At 36.8% G+C, this 17,098-nt stretch overlaps 1 protein-coding gene across 4 annotated transcripts in view; it reads right to left on the bottom strand.

Annotated features, from left to right (window-relative positions):
- Positions 1-17,098, bottom strand: part of TTC29 (tetratricopeptide repeat domain 29) — a 235,139-nt gene that overhangs the window by 91,421 nt on the left and 126,620 nt on the right. For all 4 annotated transcript variants that reach the window (XM_021101529.1, XM_021101528.1, XM_021101530.1 and 1 more), the window contains 2 exons: positions 16,334-16,425; positions 3,017-3,140 (listed from right to left, as the gene is read on the bottom strand). In XM_021101529.1, coding sequence (XP_020957188.1) covers positions 3,017-3,140; positions 16,334-16,425 — 216 coding nt within the window. The remainder of the gene's footprint in view (positions 1-3,016; positions 3,141-16,333; positions 16,426-17,098) is intronic.

Genomic DNA, 17,098 nt, shown 5'->3' with positions numbered 1-17,098 from the left:
ATTGTTCAGGTATACGGCTGGAATAAATTCACTTAATACAATTAGCAAACATTCATAAGCAACTGAATAGCAGAGATGTGACATGACTTCTTGTCAGTGCTTTCCTAGGAAATGGCTTTGTAGAACTAGGAGGAAATTCAGGATGTCACATTATCTCAAAAAGACAGGGAGAAAAAATAACGATCACTCAATTCAAATCCACTTTGCTATACAATTTCAAGTCATATTCTCATAGTAATAATTTAACAACTCAGACTCAGCCTGAGAAGTTATCAGATTTTCTTTTTTCTTTCCTTTTCTCTTTCTTTCTCTTCTTTCTTTCTTTCTCTTTCTCCCTTTCATCCTTTCCTTTCCTTTCCTTTCCTTTCCTTTCCTTTCCTTTCATCTTTTTAGGGCTGCCTCCTTGTCATATGGAAGTTCTCAGGCTAGGGGTCGAATCTGAGCTGTAGCTGCCGGCCTATGCCACAGTCACAGCAACGCCAGATCCAAGCTGCATCTGCGACCTACACCACAGCTCACGGCATCGCCAGATCATTTAACCCACTGAGCGATACAAGTTGGGTTCATTACCGCTGAGCCACAACAGGAATTCCTCAGTAGATTTTCTGACTTCAGAAAATATCCACAAAGAATCACAGTAAATGCACAAATATTGAATGCCATATTAGCAATGAACAATTTTAGTATCAAATATAGCTTTGTCTTGAAGTCTGATGTCATAAAATCATTACTGTACTATATTCTTAATACCATACCATTTTTCAGTGAGTATTACAGTAAGATGTAAGCAGTCACTAAGATATGTGAATTGTGTATTTGAAGGCATGCATATTTGAAGAGAGCATGAATACTCAGAATGTGCCAAATTTTGTATTAGATTAGGGATAACCTAGTACAAAAAATTAACTTTTGGCAGTTGACACATCCTTTGGATACTATTCTTGTCTCTAGCTTTAGATAGCGAACTCTTCAAGAATGAATAATCATTGAACAAAATACATATTGATAACATATAAACTCATGGTAAAAAAAGTAAGAAAATGCAGATATAAAAATATTATCACTCAGAAATGTTTATTGTTTTTATCTTCCTTTGCTTCCTGTAATTGGGATGTTGGGAAAATATAGGCTGATACTCCATGTCTGCCTGAGTTCTGGGGATTTTTTTGGTAATAGGGCAATTTGTGCTTTTTGCACTTCTTGAAGAGTAATCCTTTAAAAAGGTAAGACCACATATATTTATTAGGAATGTCAATTCTGCTACTACAAGATAAGCGCCCCTATTAGACCATCAGCCTCACGAGGGCGTACATCTGGTTTCTTTGTGCCCCCACCCATGGATCCTGAAAAGAGGACAATGGCGGGTGGGGGGTGGAGTGGTTCCAGAAAGACAGGGGCAGGAGAGAAGGGAGCAGAAAAGAAAGAGGGTGACAGTTAAGACAAAAGGAGAGTTTTATGATTGTGAGTGAGAGGAGAGGAGGAGGCCAGGGAACCAGGGAGAACAAGAGGGGAGGGTGTAAAAGAGAGATGAGACGCCCTGTTTGAAATCATGCCTCCCATAGCAGGAACTAAAGATAGTAATTTTATTTATTCAAGTTAATTTCAAACGTTTATTCCCTTAAAAGATGTCTAAGTAATCAAAATAAATTATAGGGCAAGTAAAAGATGGTAGTGGTAAAGAGTGTGATGGTGAGTGCCACTGCCACCTAGAAGCTCGGAGGCCCCGGGGTGGGTTATTAAACCCCTGAGCCTTGGGCAAAGGGGAGCTGTGTGATACCACGTAAGCAGGTGGAAACGACAATGGAGCCATCACTTAGACAGACAGCGCCCACTTCCCCTGCCAGATGCTCTTCTATGTGCCTTACCTATATTAATTGAACATTCGCACCACCCTTATGAGGTAAGAAAACTGAAGTGCCTAGAAGGTTAGTAGCTTGTCTCAGGTCACAGATCTTATAAAGGAAAAAGCTGGGCTTTTAATCCAGTCTAGTCTCAGAGAGAGTGCTTTTTCTTTCTCTTTCTCTTTCTTTTTTTCCTTTTTTGCTTACCTTGATGCATATGGACTTCTCCCAGGCCAGGGATTAGCTCTGAGCCACAGTTGTGACCTATGCCACAGTTGCTAGCAATGCCAGCTCCTAACCCACCGTGCTGGGCAGGGGATCGAACCTGTGATCCAGTGCTACAGCGATGCTGCTGATCCCGTTACACCATGGTAGGAACTCCTCAGAGTGAGTACTTTTAATCACCATGTATACACAGTCTCTTAAAAAGGTTAAGCCAAGGTATACTGACACAGTTTGAGAATGAAAGTACTCCCAAAAATGACAGATCCTACTTATGATGAAAACAGCAATTATAACTGGAGACATAAGGCCCTTTCATACTGTTTCTAAAGGAGAATCTGGGTAATAAAAGATAAAGTCAGGCAAAAATAAACCTAAAGTCCATTATGATGAAGGTATTTCACTAGTAAAATAGCCTCTTGAATGAGATATTTTTGTTTTAGACTTTTCCTCTCTTCTTTTTCTCTTCTTTTACATAGCCAGCCTGTTGCTAGAATCCCATATTTTTGTCAGAATTACCCTTGGGATTTTCCTTTCTTCTCCTGAGGGACCTAGCAGAGGCATCAGAGCTGGATTAATAAAACAAGAATTTGGAGCAATAGGTGAATGTTTGTGTCAGCAGATAAGAGCCAACTTATTATAATGAAATTTCTTTGAACTGAAATATTTTAATTGCCTTTCAAAGCCAAAATCACTTGGACTCTGCATGGGCTGTGAAAATACGATTCAGTGTTGGCAGTTGTGGTGACTGTGTCCAAGATGGAGGTCAGGTCCTGGAAGAGGAGGAGGAAAGGGGTGTTTCTCAGCTCAGTCACCGCCTTGTGCCTTGCCTAAGTCCTGCAGCCCTGGGGCCATTCTGCACAACATACTATGGGAAGGTGAGGATCAAATGCAAATAGAATTTAAAAATTCTGCAAATTTCTCCCTATAAGCATGAAAGGCATTATACTCACTTTTTCATTGAAGATGTCGCCAAGCATTGTACTTGCTCTCACAAAATCTAGGCTTTGAAAATTGTTTCTTGCAATGTTCACAACTTTTTTCAGGTATTGAATTGCTTCTGTCATCTGTCCTTGGCTAGAATAAAGTAAGAGACTGAATGTCATCTCATTTAATGTTACAGTAAAGAGAAGATTTTTGTGTGTCTTTGCTTTAGAAAGTGCAAGATGGTTATCAGGATAATGAAATGTAAAGTGTAAAATTTTAAAATATGTAGCCTGTCTTTGTTGGAGTAACTGGTGTTAAAATTAAACCTTTATTTATTTTTTATTTTTTGTCTTTCTGTCTTTTCTAGGGCCACTCCTGCAGCATATGGAGGTTCCTAGGCTAGGGGTCTAACTGGAGCTGTAGTCACCAGCCTACACCAGAGCCACAGCAATGCCAGATCTGAGCCATCTCTGCAACCTACACCGCAGCTCACGGCAACACCAGATCCTTAACCCACTGAGTGAGGACAGGGATTGAACCTGTAACCTCATGGTTCCTAGTCAGATTTGTTAACCACTGAGCCATGATGGGAACTTCAAAACTTAGACCTTTAAACTCTAATGTGCTGCTGGTAGGATTGTAAAACGGTGCAGCTGCTTAAGAATATAACTTCTCAGTTTCTCAAAAAGTGTAATATACAGTTAGTGTTTGAGCCAAGAATTCCGCTCCTATTTATATACCCAAGAGAAATGAAGACACATGTTCAGACAAAAACTTGTACATGAATGTCATATCAACATTATAATAATAGTTTAGAAGTGGAAACAATCCAGATGTTGATCAGTTGAAGGGATAAGCAGAATGTGCTATAATCATACAATGGAATGTTACACTCAGCTATAAAAAATGAAGTAGTGATGCATGCTATCTATAACAGATAAACCTTGAAAACATGCTAAGAGAAAGACGCCAGTCACACACACACACAAACATGTATCATATGATTCCATTTACATGAAATGTCCAGAATAGGCAAGTCCATAGAAACAAGAAAGTAGGTTAGAGGTTAGAAGGCAGAGGGGAGGGACATTATAGGGACAGGGGACTAAGAGGTACAAGGTATTAGGTATAAAATAAGCTACAAGGATATGTTGTACAACACTGGGAATATAACCACTAATTTATAACTATAAATGGGATATAACATTCAAATTAAAAAAAAAGTAGGTTAGAATTTACCAGAGGCTGGGGAGATGGGGCAATTGGGAGTGGCTGCCTTTTTTTTTTTTTTTTTTTTAATGTTTGGCTGCCCCACAGCGTATGGAGATCCAAGAGAGCCCACTGTGCTGGGCTGGGGATAGAACCTGCATCCTGGCACAGCAGAGACACCACCAATCCCATTGTGCCACAGTGGGAACGCTGTGTGTTTCTTTCTGAAGTGAAGAAAATGATCTGAAATTACATAGTGGTGATGGCTGCACAACTCTGTGAAATACTAAGAGCTACTGACTTGTAGACTTTAAAAGGGTAAATATACGGTGCATGAATTTTTATTTCAGTAAAGCTGTTATTGAAAAAATAAAATCTCTGAAAAGGTTGAAAATTTCCACAGTCCTTTACAAATGAAGCTGGTTCTTTGAGGGGAAAGCATATGTGATTCATAAAATTCCTGCTGGAGGTATTAGAACAAATAGGATGAATATAGAGGATTCTGAAATCTCCTAACCAGGACTCAAGGAAGGAGAGAGAGATAAAGCTGCAAGACGGAGGGAGCCTGGCTTCTGGCACGAACGTCTGGCAAACTGCAAGAATGTACATAAACAAGAAATAAGACTGTATTGTCTATGCCACTAAGATTTTGGAGATTGTTAGAGCAACTCAAATTACCAAAGTTGACTAAAACAAGTTCAGCTACTTTTTTTCTTTCAGGAAGAATAGAGAGTCATTATGCTGTACACCTTAAATGTATATAGTACTGTATGTCAGTTATGGCTCAATAAAACTGGAGAAAAAATAATAAAGTACTTGAATCTAGGATATTAAACAAACAAAGCAAATAAATAAATGACATGTGGGGAGCATCAACAAAAAATAATAGAGAGGCACATCATTTTAAAGATTTCAATGAATTATATTCAGAAATTTCTATTCTTTGAATTCTGCCCTTATTTTACAAATCTGAGTCCCATGATGAATGTTACCCCAAAGATATACAGATCTTAGTTTCACATGAGTGAGAGCTATATAGAAAGGGAAAAAAGAAGTGGAAAGAGTCTAAAAATCTCTCTAAAGGAGCTAATGATTTGAAAGCCAGTCTAGAGATATTTTTTTTTCTTTTTTCATCTAGGAGCCAGTTGTGGTGATGTCCTGTGTATAGACCATTTGCAGGTGCACTGAGAGAGGCCCACTCTCTTGGAGCAATCAAAATGAAGAATCAAGGCGAAAAGTCTTTGAGCAACCAAAGAGACAGTCATTTTTGAAAACAGCTACATCCAAGGTACCATGTGCTGTGACTGCTTTTGCAGAGGCAGCTGAAGCCAAAGTCTGGCTCAAGGGACATTTGACTGCTGATTCACAGACTGCTGAGTCAGAGCCCAAAAGAATTAAAACATTATGGACAAAGAAAGAAGTAATTTCAAAATAACAGCTCCAAATTAAGTATGCTGAAGAAATTCAATATCTGTTGAATGTCTGGAGTTGTATTTTTTTTTCCTGTCAATTCCTAAACAGAATGGTGAATCTAAGATTATATGCAAGTCTATTGCTAAATCATAACAGAACTGTTGACATTTTTCTATTAAAGTGACAAACCCAGAATTAAGAGATTTTAAAATAACAAAAAAAATCTGTAATCATGTTCTTCAATGGAGCATAATGAAGGAAAAACTCTTCCTTATTCCTGAATGTTTCTGAATCCCCAGAACTCACTCTTTGGTTTCATAGGTCAGCCTTTCCCAGTGAGCATCTGGGTCACAACCCTTAATAAATCACAAGATGAAATTCTGAAATGCAGAGGTTCTTTTGCAATTGAGAAGATTCTTACACAGGCATTTCTTTATGATTATATGGCAAGGATTTATTTATAGAAGTTCCTACAGAGAGAATGGTGACGATTACAGCATATAGAGAAGATTCGCTCCACCTTTAAAATTATTGCAGCTAAAGGTAAACTTAGCAACGTCAATACCATGTTTCGCTGATACTAAAATACACCCTTTCTGAGATTTTAACAGTTCTGAAATCAGGATCCCTTAGAAAAAGTGGCATCTTTCATCTCCGTCAGACAGGCAGCAGCCCATGCATAGTTGTTGCTGAGTTGGCCCATGTACCTGGACATGACCCACAATTGCAATGGCTTGATCATTCTGTCAACAACGATTTAAAAGTAATTTCAGAAGGGAATATGAGCACTGATCATTTCCTAGAGACTTTTCACTGAAATCTTCTGGAAGACAAGAAAGTGCCAGTTTCAAAATTGACAGACTGGATGTTCACAACACTGTAGGTGATACTGGAGCACCATTTTAAGAAGGGCTCCATAGCCCCAATGTTCTGGTTGACACAAAAGATGATATGTATGAGAAAAAAAAAAAAAGGAAGAGAGAGAGTGACAATTCTGAGTTTAAAAGTTATTCAGAAGAACTGGACTTTGAATGCAAAGATGTTTGAGGAGCATAATAAATTGACATTGTTTGTATTTTCTTTGTACATGAATTCTCACAAGTCATTGTAAAAGCTATCTAGGTTTAAATGAGTCTAAAATGGTTCTTTTATTAAGTATAAAATCAAAATTCTAAGCAATAAGAAAGTATTATGTCAGTTTAGTGAGAATATTTTTTTCTTTCTTGGACATGTAAGATCTGTCTCTCAATAGAAAGAATCTTAGATTCAGTGAAATTGGGAAATAAAGCTACTCCTTCAGTATAATGGATTAAGTTGGTTTACTCGTTAGCAAATTTTTGATTAAAATTTTCTAGGTAGTTTAAAATTCACACTGAATTTATATGCATATATATAATATGACTAGGACATCACGAGAATGAACAACTACAAAGCCAGTCTAATTATTTTATAGTGCTAATAAATCCCTATCCATATTGATCATTTCAACTTAATTTTCTGCAAAAGTTAACTTACCTAATTTTTGTGTTTGTATTTATATTGTGAGTGCATAGCCGTGAAACAAATAGTCAATGCTTTTCTGCTTGTATGATGGGCATCAAAATGTTCTAACCTTCACATCCATTTTCTGGTTGTAGCTAAAATAGCAAAATCTAATGTTCACCCAAATCTCTGAGCAAATAGACCTTACTAGAGAATTATTTTTTTCTGTAAATGTCTATAATAAATAATGGATGAGCTATATTATTATAGTTGGAAAAGCACTTCTTGAATAAGCAATATAAAAGGTAATATTTGATTTTTAGTGGCAAGAACTTGAAATTTGTCACATCAGAAATGGTCAGTATATGGAATAAATAAGTTCATGCAAAAACATTTAGAATTTTCACAAAATAATCCCATGAATGGGGCATGTGTGTTAGTATCACTACTGGGAAAATTAAAATCCAATTGTTTTACAAAATCAACTGGAATGAGTTAGGAAATTATGTATATAACCAATGAGAAGAGTTATCTGAGATTAGAACTCATACTCAACTTGGAAAAAATGTCAAGCTGCTTTGAAAGACTGATTAAAATGAAATATTTTGTCTAAATGCTATTTTTCTATGATCCGCAGAAACAGCAGCTCTGGGGAAAAACTGCATCATTATTCCACAGTCTTTGATCTATACTAAGCATTTAACAAATCTAGTTTTTAAATGTCAAAAAAGAGGGGTGGATTGTATGATATATGAGTTAGATCTCAATAAAGCTGTTATTTAAAATAAAATGAACATTTTTAATTATTTAAATGAAACTTTTTAATAAACTTTTTAAATATAAATACTTTAAATATAAACTTTTTAAAGTTTATAAAAGATCTATGCTAGTTGGTTCTTGCAAGTATCCCTCAGTGGTAAAAATCCCAGGTATCATTAAAGTCACCTATACAAATGGCAAAGTGCTTAGAAAGACATACAGGTTCTAGAAGAGTGCTTGTGGTTTACTAGGCTTTCATGTATTTTTGAATAAAGAAATGTTTGAAAAGTTGAGGAGGGAAACACTTATGCAGTACACATAAACATTAAGCTTCCATAATTATTAGAGAAATACAAATCAAAACTACAAGGAGGCACTACCTCACTCCAGTCAGAAGGGCCATCATCAGAAAGTCTACAAATAACAAATGCTGGAGAGGGTGTGGAGAAAAGGGAGCCCTCCTACATTGTTGATGGGAATGTAAGTTGGTGCAGTCACTATGGAAAATAACATGGAAGTTCCCTAAAAAACTAAAAATAGAGTTCCCATATGATCCAGCAATCCCATTCCTGGGCACATATCTGGACAAAATTCTAATTCGAAAAGGTACATGCACCCCAGTGCTTACAAGATCACTATTCACAATACCCACGACATGGAAACAACCTAAATGTCCATCGACAGATGAATGGATAAAGAAGATGAGGTACATTTATCAATGGAATGTTACTCAGCCATAAACAAGAACGAAATAATGCCATTTGTGGCAATACGGATGGACCTAGAGATTCTCATAACAAGTGAAGTAAGTTGGACAGAGAAAAACAAACACCACTATGATATCACTTATATGTGAAATCTAAAATAGGACGCAAATGACATATGTACAAAACAGAAACAGACTCAGTGAACAGACGTGTGGTTGCCAAGGGGGAAGGGGAGGAGGGATGGATTGGGAGTTTGGGATTAGCAGACACACACTACTACATACATGCATAACTGAATCACTTTACTATGCACCAGAAACTAACACAACATTGTAAATCAACCATACTTCAATAAAATTTTTTTTTTTTAAAAGAAAAGAAAAAAGTTAAGCTTCCTGGGAAGTCGTGAGTATCTGCCGTTGGATGTTTGGTGTCCGTGACTAAAACTCCTGTCTCCTGAATATTTCAGTACCCCAGAACATCGTTCCCTTCAGGAACATTTTTGAGCGACTATCAAATACCCTAGAATGTTCTAGTGACTGATGAATATGGTTGCTTCCCTCCAACTGTTTACTGTCCATTTGGAGAGAGAACTCTATACATTCATATGCGATAAGTACTATGAAATTACGGTGCTTTGAAACCTGGGGAAGTTCATTTGAACACCTTCACAAGAGCAAGTCTGGTAACTGTAGGTAAACGTGGTCTTAGAAGGCAGCCAAAAGGACATGGAGCCAAATCTAGTAAATACAACGGGCATCTCAGAGCATCTAAATGAATCTGAAGAGCTGTAATACGCATTGTGTGAGACATCTTTGAACTGTGACCTGCGAATAGAGTCACAGGCTCTTGCCTACTCCTATGTTTCCACCTTACCCAGGGCTTCAGCACAGACTGAGGGTCACTGCTGTTAGCTGCCCATTTTTCTCCAAACATTTCTTCCTCTCCAGCATCTGAAGCCCTCAGTCAATCTTGTATTCTCGAATTTTTCATGGATATCTCATTTTCCCAGCATCTTACTGACATTTGAGGCCTCTGCCTAGCCACAGCTGGCTGTTTCCTGAGTTCTCTTCAGGTCTTCTTCTTCCTGCCATTAAATGCTGGCTATGGGCAACTTCATATTCTACTGTGGTATGCACATGCCTGGCAAATTTATATTTCTATTCCTGATTCCCCCCCCCCCCATACTGCATATCCATATTTCCAACTGTCCAGACATACCAGGCATGCAAAGGAAGACAGTTCCCTCCAAGTGATGTCATCCAGTGATGAGGCTGATGTAATTTCGGAAATTACTCTTTAGGAAATGCCTTCATAGTGTAGTGGTATAAAGCATTCACAAGTAATTTAATGTATTTTGTTCCAAAATGGGGTTAGCCAGAGATTATTTTCTGTTTTCTAAAGGTGTGTCTAGATCCTTTTGGCTGATTCCACCTCTCAAACAACGACGTGCTGCTATAGGGGCTATTCAAAAAATACACCGCAAGCCCAGAAAGCATTTCAAAAGAGTTTAATTTTAAATAGGTAGTGGCAAGATTAGAGGTATAAACTTGCATAACCTCCCAAGATTTGATGAGAACAACATGCATTTTCATAGGTAAGCTGTGGTATGTTTGTGAAAATAAATTAGACTGCTTTAAAAATCACAGTGCTCTATGGTAGATATTAGAAAGAACTAGGCTTGAATCCGAGCTTGGCCTCTTAGATACATAACTTTGATGACATCTGCACTCTTTCTCAGCACTGTTTCCTTGCTTTTTTTTTTCATGGCCGTAAGTTGTTGTGAGATGAAAAATTATGTATAACATAGTAGTGATTCATTAAACGACAGCTAGTGGTGTTACTATTACCTCTTAGTGAAATAAAAAGCAATCATACCCACAGCTCTGTCCATCATATTATATACCATAGCCAAGAAGAAAAGACTATTTAGCTAAGCATTATTTTCTGGAAATCTTCCATTATGCAATGAATTAAACACCATAGTGGGAATGTACAATCTGTAAGACAGGCACATAAAGTCCTGGGGACTATTTTCTAAGGGGTAGAGCCAAAGAACTATCAGTTTGTTTACCTGAGTATCAGGTACTGTCAATGCAGTCTTTGTTCCTTTCTTATTGGTAAAAGAATGCTCCACATATTAGAAACGGAATGGAATTTTACATTCCTGGAGTTGTGAATATTGCTTTTTATGATTTTGTCCTCACCATTTCCTAACAGAATTGTGAGCAATCTTCTTTCACACTTAGGCATGGTTCAATTCTCCAGAAAAATTCTGAATTTTTTAAGGAATGTCTCCATGAGGATGCATTCATTACCTGAAATATTTGTTTAGTGGAACAACTAAAATGGTACTAAGAGCTCAAGAGTATGAAAATAGCAGTAAATAAAATGGTAAACTATTTAGAATTTTAAGCAAAACCTTGTATAGATAAATAATAATAAGATCCTACTCTGTAACACAGGAAACTATATTCAATATCCTGAGATGAACTGTAATGGAAATTAATACAAAAATATATATCTGAATAACTTTGCTGTACACTTGAAACTAACATAACATGGAAATCAACTATATTTCAATAAAATAAATAAATAAAAATAGGCAGATTTCTAGGACTAAGAATATTTTATCAAACTGCTATTAACGCTGGAAGATCTTTCTTGGACTATAATAATCAAGAAAAAATTGATGAAATAAGGAAAAAAGTAGAGATTTCTTTCCTCATCATTTTAAACCTTTAGGGAAAAACCATTATTTTTATTTAGCTAAAATGAATTCAGTGGAGTTTAGTTATGCTCATGTTTCTAAAAGCTGATCTATTTTTGATAGAAGAACATTTTGGCTGAGGATTGTTAAGTCTCAACATACACCAACAAAAAAAAGTTCAGTGAAGAAGAAACACAAAATAGTGTAAATAAAACTATTGCTGGGTGAGTTGAGTTGTTTTTCTCCCAGAGGAGCAACAGATCTCTAAAACGTCCAAAATTATCTGGAACTTGCTCTAACAAATAATGCGAGGGAAAAAGGCTTCCTATTATAAATTATATGCTCTACTCAACGAACGTGCAGTGCTATAGCCAACAAAGTTGCTAATATAGCATCTGAAATGGAAACATTATATGCTGCTTAAAGGATTTCCAAATTTAAAAGTTAGCAACAGATTTAGAAACCAGTCTTTCTCTGGAAGAGAAAGAATCAGACATTTTCTTAGAGGCAAGCTACAGATTATTTGTGTAAGTTAAAGGACAAGGTTAAAATGTTAGACAAATATTAATTCCAGTTTTCTATATGCAGTGCACAGGTGCAACTTGAACAGCATATCATATGGGATAATCATTAAATTCATTCAACCAGACCTTAGAGAGTTAAAAACATATATTCTGAGGAACAGGACTCCTCGGTCCAAAGAATGAGAATGAAACAGTGCAGAATATTTGTGTATCAAGGTGATTCCAGTTTCCAACTGGGAAAACAGGACTGTTAACACCCACATCCCCTGACAACTGTCCAATTATGTATATCACACTTGGCCTACTGTTTGCAGTAGAAGTAATCAATAAAGGATGTGGTTGAGTGAACATAGATTTTGGTTGAACCAATGCATGAAAACTTAATCATTTACTCAGAGAGAAGAAATCAAATAGAGCAGAGATGAAACAGCCACTAAGGGGTTTGTTGATTGTGCCACCAAGTTTGTGGGCCACAGATGAAAGTAATAAGGCAAATGGAATCAGTGACAGGAGAAAATGTAAAAAGCTCTTCTTAATTTCATGAATTAATAGAAATGTTTTGATGTATTTTGGGGGGTCATTTTTAGGAAATTCCACATCAAAGCCAGGATGATCCATTTTAAAGAATATATGAAAATTACTAGGGCATGTCATTTCTCTCAAGCAAGAAGAAATTAATTTTCAGCTATAACAGAAAGGTAATTTTCACACTTGAAACTTTGTCCTGATTGATTTAAAGATCTCTACTGTGGAAAGTTTTCTAGGAAATAATTTAACCCGAGTTTGCAAGAAAATTTCCAACTGGTAAAGAATAACCTCAGAGATGGGCTGGTTGTGACCAACACATTTTGGCAAATTCTCATTTTTGTGATTTTCCCCCCTAAATTCTTTTTAAAAGTCCTCCTGGAGTGTTTTAGCATTCCAGCAAATGGGGCAAAGAAAACATCATAAGGAAAATTGAGGATTTTTCCCTCTATATTTACTCAAATTGTTTGTCTATGTAATAAGAACATTTACTTGGTAATTTCTCAACTCACTCCCTCTTTGTTTTATGGACCATAATTCTGGCTTTTATAGCCGTGTCATAGATAATTGTTTTCATTTTAGAACATCAACTTTTTTTTCTCAGTAGTATTCCAAGTAGAATGGAAAAAGGCATTATAAATGCTTATTTTCTGTTGTGCTGCTTAAACCCTTGTGCAATTACTATTATTCAGACCAAGAGCAAAAATACCAAACCCTGCTCACTATTAAAACCTTCTGCAATAAGCCTAATGCCAAGGCTGGCTCTAGCATTACCAAACGGCTACTGCATTACTAAGTTGCAAGTCTTGAGGGAATGTGGCGTGTTTTTCCATTGAAGGCTTGGTATAAATTCTTATAACCATTTTAGAAGCTTCTAGCCTTACAGCTTATTCACCTTTCATGCATGCTCAGCTGATGGTCTTAGACACACACTTATCCTAGACATGGCTATCCTCTTCCATTTCCTTTAAAGAGATAAAATATGTTTATAGAGAGAGGCCTCCCATTAGTGAAACATGCAATTGCACGGGGTAGGAGAGAGAGATTTAGAGGTGAAGCTAAGCTTCATATGCAGTTTGATTTATTTCTCAGTCGCCACCAACATAATTTCCTCTATTTTGGTTGTGCTCCATTTTTTGCATGTTACTGCTAATCTGAGGATGGTTTAGGACTATGAAAGGGATATGTGTGTGTGTGCATGTGCATGTGTGTGCATGTGTCAAAGAAACCAAGCCCTTGAGGCAAAATTTTCTAAAAATGACCCCCAAATGTGTATCAATGCACTTCTAGTAATTAGTGGACTCAATTTAATAAGGCTTCTCGGATGCCTGGGGTGCTGATGTCGACCAGTATGGAAGTTTTGTTTTGGAAACATCTGTCTCGAGATTTACTTTGCACAAATGCTGAAAGAATAAGCTAAGGTTTATGCTCCCCTGAGTATTCCTTCAAATCAGTGACCATGCTGCAAAATGGCAGACTGGATTGGAGAGCTTGTGGTGGCTTCGGGACACTATTTCTTAATAACCTTAGAGTAAGCACATCCTGTACTCTTTTGTGCATGATGAACATTATGCAATTAAAAACCCATGCCTGCTGTACAAATAATCGATGGCTTCATTGGTTTTTAGTGTGTGGGAATTCTTATAAGTAGAATTCACTTCATTTGGTATAAAAGTGAGGTAGGGATAGGTTTTCTTGCCTATTATATGTTTGCCTGGGCCAGTTGCTAGATTGTTGAGAGTGTTGGAATATCATCACCCTCATTCCTACCCAAAACATACCCTACTTCATGATATATCAATATAGCTAGATCTTTTTCCATACTTCAACCTCAAATACTTAAGCAGCCAAATTCAAACAGTTGATTGTCTGTTGTTGCTAATATTTACCAATATTTAATTGTTCAAGTCCCACCTTAGCTTTTACTACATAGACCAGGAATTCAAATCCTGGAGTGGAGACTCAAATATTCCAGATGAGACACCAGTTTAACAGGTGAGAAGTATTTTAAGATAACCTCAGGTCTCCAGAAGTTTCAAAAATGATTATAAAGATTACCTGTAACCAAAGAAAAGTCTAACACTGGTCTTGTCCTGTGACATAGTAAATGCTCCATATATGTCTATAAAATAAAATATTTTTTTTTCTTTGGAGTTTTATCTCTTCAGTTATGTTGGGACCACAATGTCATTTTGTAGGAATTATTTAGTAAACATGTAAGGAAGGCATTTATTTAACGGTATAGGCTTTGGCCAGGTTGGCTATTACAAAGCAAGACAAATCACCCAGCCATTTCCTACTGATTCTGGGCAGCGTTAACAGCAGAATCAAGTAGTAGTCAAAATGAGTGGGACAAAGGGGCCCAGAGATGGTGTGTTTCAAACAGATGTTAAGTTGAATCCTTACACGATTCTGTTTTGTGTTCACACATCTGCTTCATTCAGGTGATTATTTGGAAAGTAAAAGTTTAAGGGGAATTCCACAATGGAATTAGCAGTTAACAAACCTGCCTAGCATCCATGAGGACACAGGTTCAATCCCTGGCCTTGCTCAGTAGGTTAAGGATCTGGCATTGGCATGAACTGTGGTGCAGGATGCTGACGTGGTTTGGATCCCAAGTTGCTATGGCTGTGGTGTAGGCCAGCGGCCGCAGCTCCAATTTTACCCCTAGCCTGGGAACTTTCATACGTCACAGGCGTGCCCCCCCAAAAAAAAAAAATTTAAAGGATAGTTCGGTTGCTTGTCCTCAGGCTGATCACCAATCTTTATTTGGAGGGACCACAGCACTCATGGTTGCTTGCTTTATACACTGTTGGCCCTGCCTTCCTTGAGTAAACGCCTATACTCTCCTTATAAAAATGTCTGTCCCTAACCCTTCATCCACTGGTGACTACGGTGCATTTTATTTATTTTGTAGGGCACTTTTCATTTCACTGGTGTTAGTTTTTTAATATCTAATTAATTATTTATTTAATACTTAATAATTATTATATTGGCAATTTTAATACATAAATAATGATCCACTTTCAATGCATCAGACATTTTAAATGCCTTTGGAACAATCATTTTACCCTTTTTTTGCTATGTCTATGGCATGCGGAAGTTCCTGGGCCGGGGATTGAACCCATGTCACAGTAGTGACCAGAGCTGCTGCAGTGACAATGCCAGATCCTTAACCCCCTATGCCACTAGGGAAAAAACTACTTTGTATGTGTTTACAACTGAAATACAAGTGGGGAGAAATTAGAATTTGACACAATCTATATAATTATTATTATTACTGCTACTACCACAACTACTAAAGAATCACATAAAAGCTGTATCTTGGATATAAGATAACATACTAAAAACCAAGGCCTTAACTTTGACAACTTTCCTTATTCTTATTTTATCATGGCTTAAATATAATGCAGAGATGGAGTGGCATACACAATATTCACGGTACAATGGGTGAAGGGTATAGCATATATTATCCATGGAAAAATCTGTATCAAAAGTTGTTCAGGTATACTTTGGTTCATTTTTCTGTTTTAAAGGAAATTTTGGGAACATTGTGTTTGTACCCAATTGTTTATCCAGAAATGCTCAGAGGAGAGATATCTTAATGGAAGAAGCATGATTGAAGCATAAAATAGAAACTCTCCTCAAAGAAGAGATCTGGAAAGGTACAGTGAGCCAGTTACTGAAGCGTACTCCATATCTCTGTGCTCTCTGCTTTTTTAACCTGTGAGATGTGACCTGATTTTTCCCTCGCATCCAAGGTCATCACTAAACTTAGAGAAAATCAAGAAATAAAATAATATGAAGGAGGGGGGGTAGACAAAGAGGAGTTTAGGTGCATATTTAGAAATACCACATTGGTTTAAAATAACTTACGATGAAAGGGTCACTTAAGAAGGGCACTGCTTAAAATTTAAGCAGGCAGTAATGGAAAGCGACAGACCTCAAACAATTTAAGTCTTTCACAGCTGAGTGAATTCACAGTGACAGCAAGACAAGGATGTGCTAACTTACCTCTGCAGGACCTTGGCCGTGGCTTCATAGGCTCTCCCCAGGCTCAGATCATCATCCAGGTCTGCAGAGATTTTACCGTAAGTGTTAAGGACCTATGGGGAAGGGGAATATAGCATGACCAGATTCACCGATGTTTCATTTCATAACAGAAAAGATGAAAATTAATAGTTGTTTTTAATGTCACCATAAAATACGGTTTTTGCTTATTAAAAATTCATGTTGGCTTGGGTTTATTTTTATCTGTAGTATAACTTGTTTCACAGCCATCTCTTTGAGCCATGACAGTGAAGTCTTACTTTCGTAAAAATAATTCTCTTCCTGCACAATCCAAAAAAATCTTCCAACTGACATAACTTAGGGGTGAATAAACAACGGAATGGTTTCCAACATTATTTTAAAATATGGGACTATTATCTTACGTAATATAAGGCAGATTATAACAGTCTACTATGGTGGCTTAAATATAACTTTTCTTTCTATAAATAGCTGTTTGAAAAGCAAGAATTTAGGTACCAGGCAATTTCTTAATCTATCATTTTATTAGAGGCATATCTCAGAGTTTGCACACGTATTCAGTCTACACTAAAAATATTTCTTAACGAATGTACTTCATTACCAACAATCTCTTCAATAATCAAAAAATTATGGCTGCCACAGCCAAACGTATGATCTTAATTTAACACTGACATCATCTGCATGGTATAATTTTCCTCTTTATTCTTTTCCTCTTTCAAGGGCCAGAAGAGGGAAAATACATAAAATAAA

Source organism: Sus scrofa, chromosome 8 (assembly GCF_000003025.6).
Source record: "Sus scrofa isolate TJ Tabasco breed Duroc chromosome 8, Sscrofa11.1, whole genome shotgun sequence".
In the NCBI taxonomy this organism is placed as follows: Eukaryota; Metazoa; Chordata; class Mammalia; order Artiodactyla; family Suidae; genus Sus; species Sus scrofa.
The sequence above is the reverse complement of the archived record's forward strand: the minus strand, read 5'-3'. Positions and strand labels throughout refer to the sequence as shown.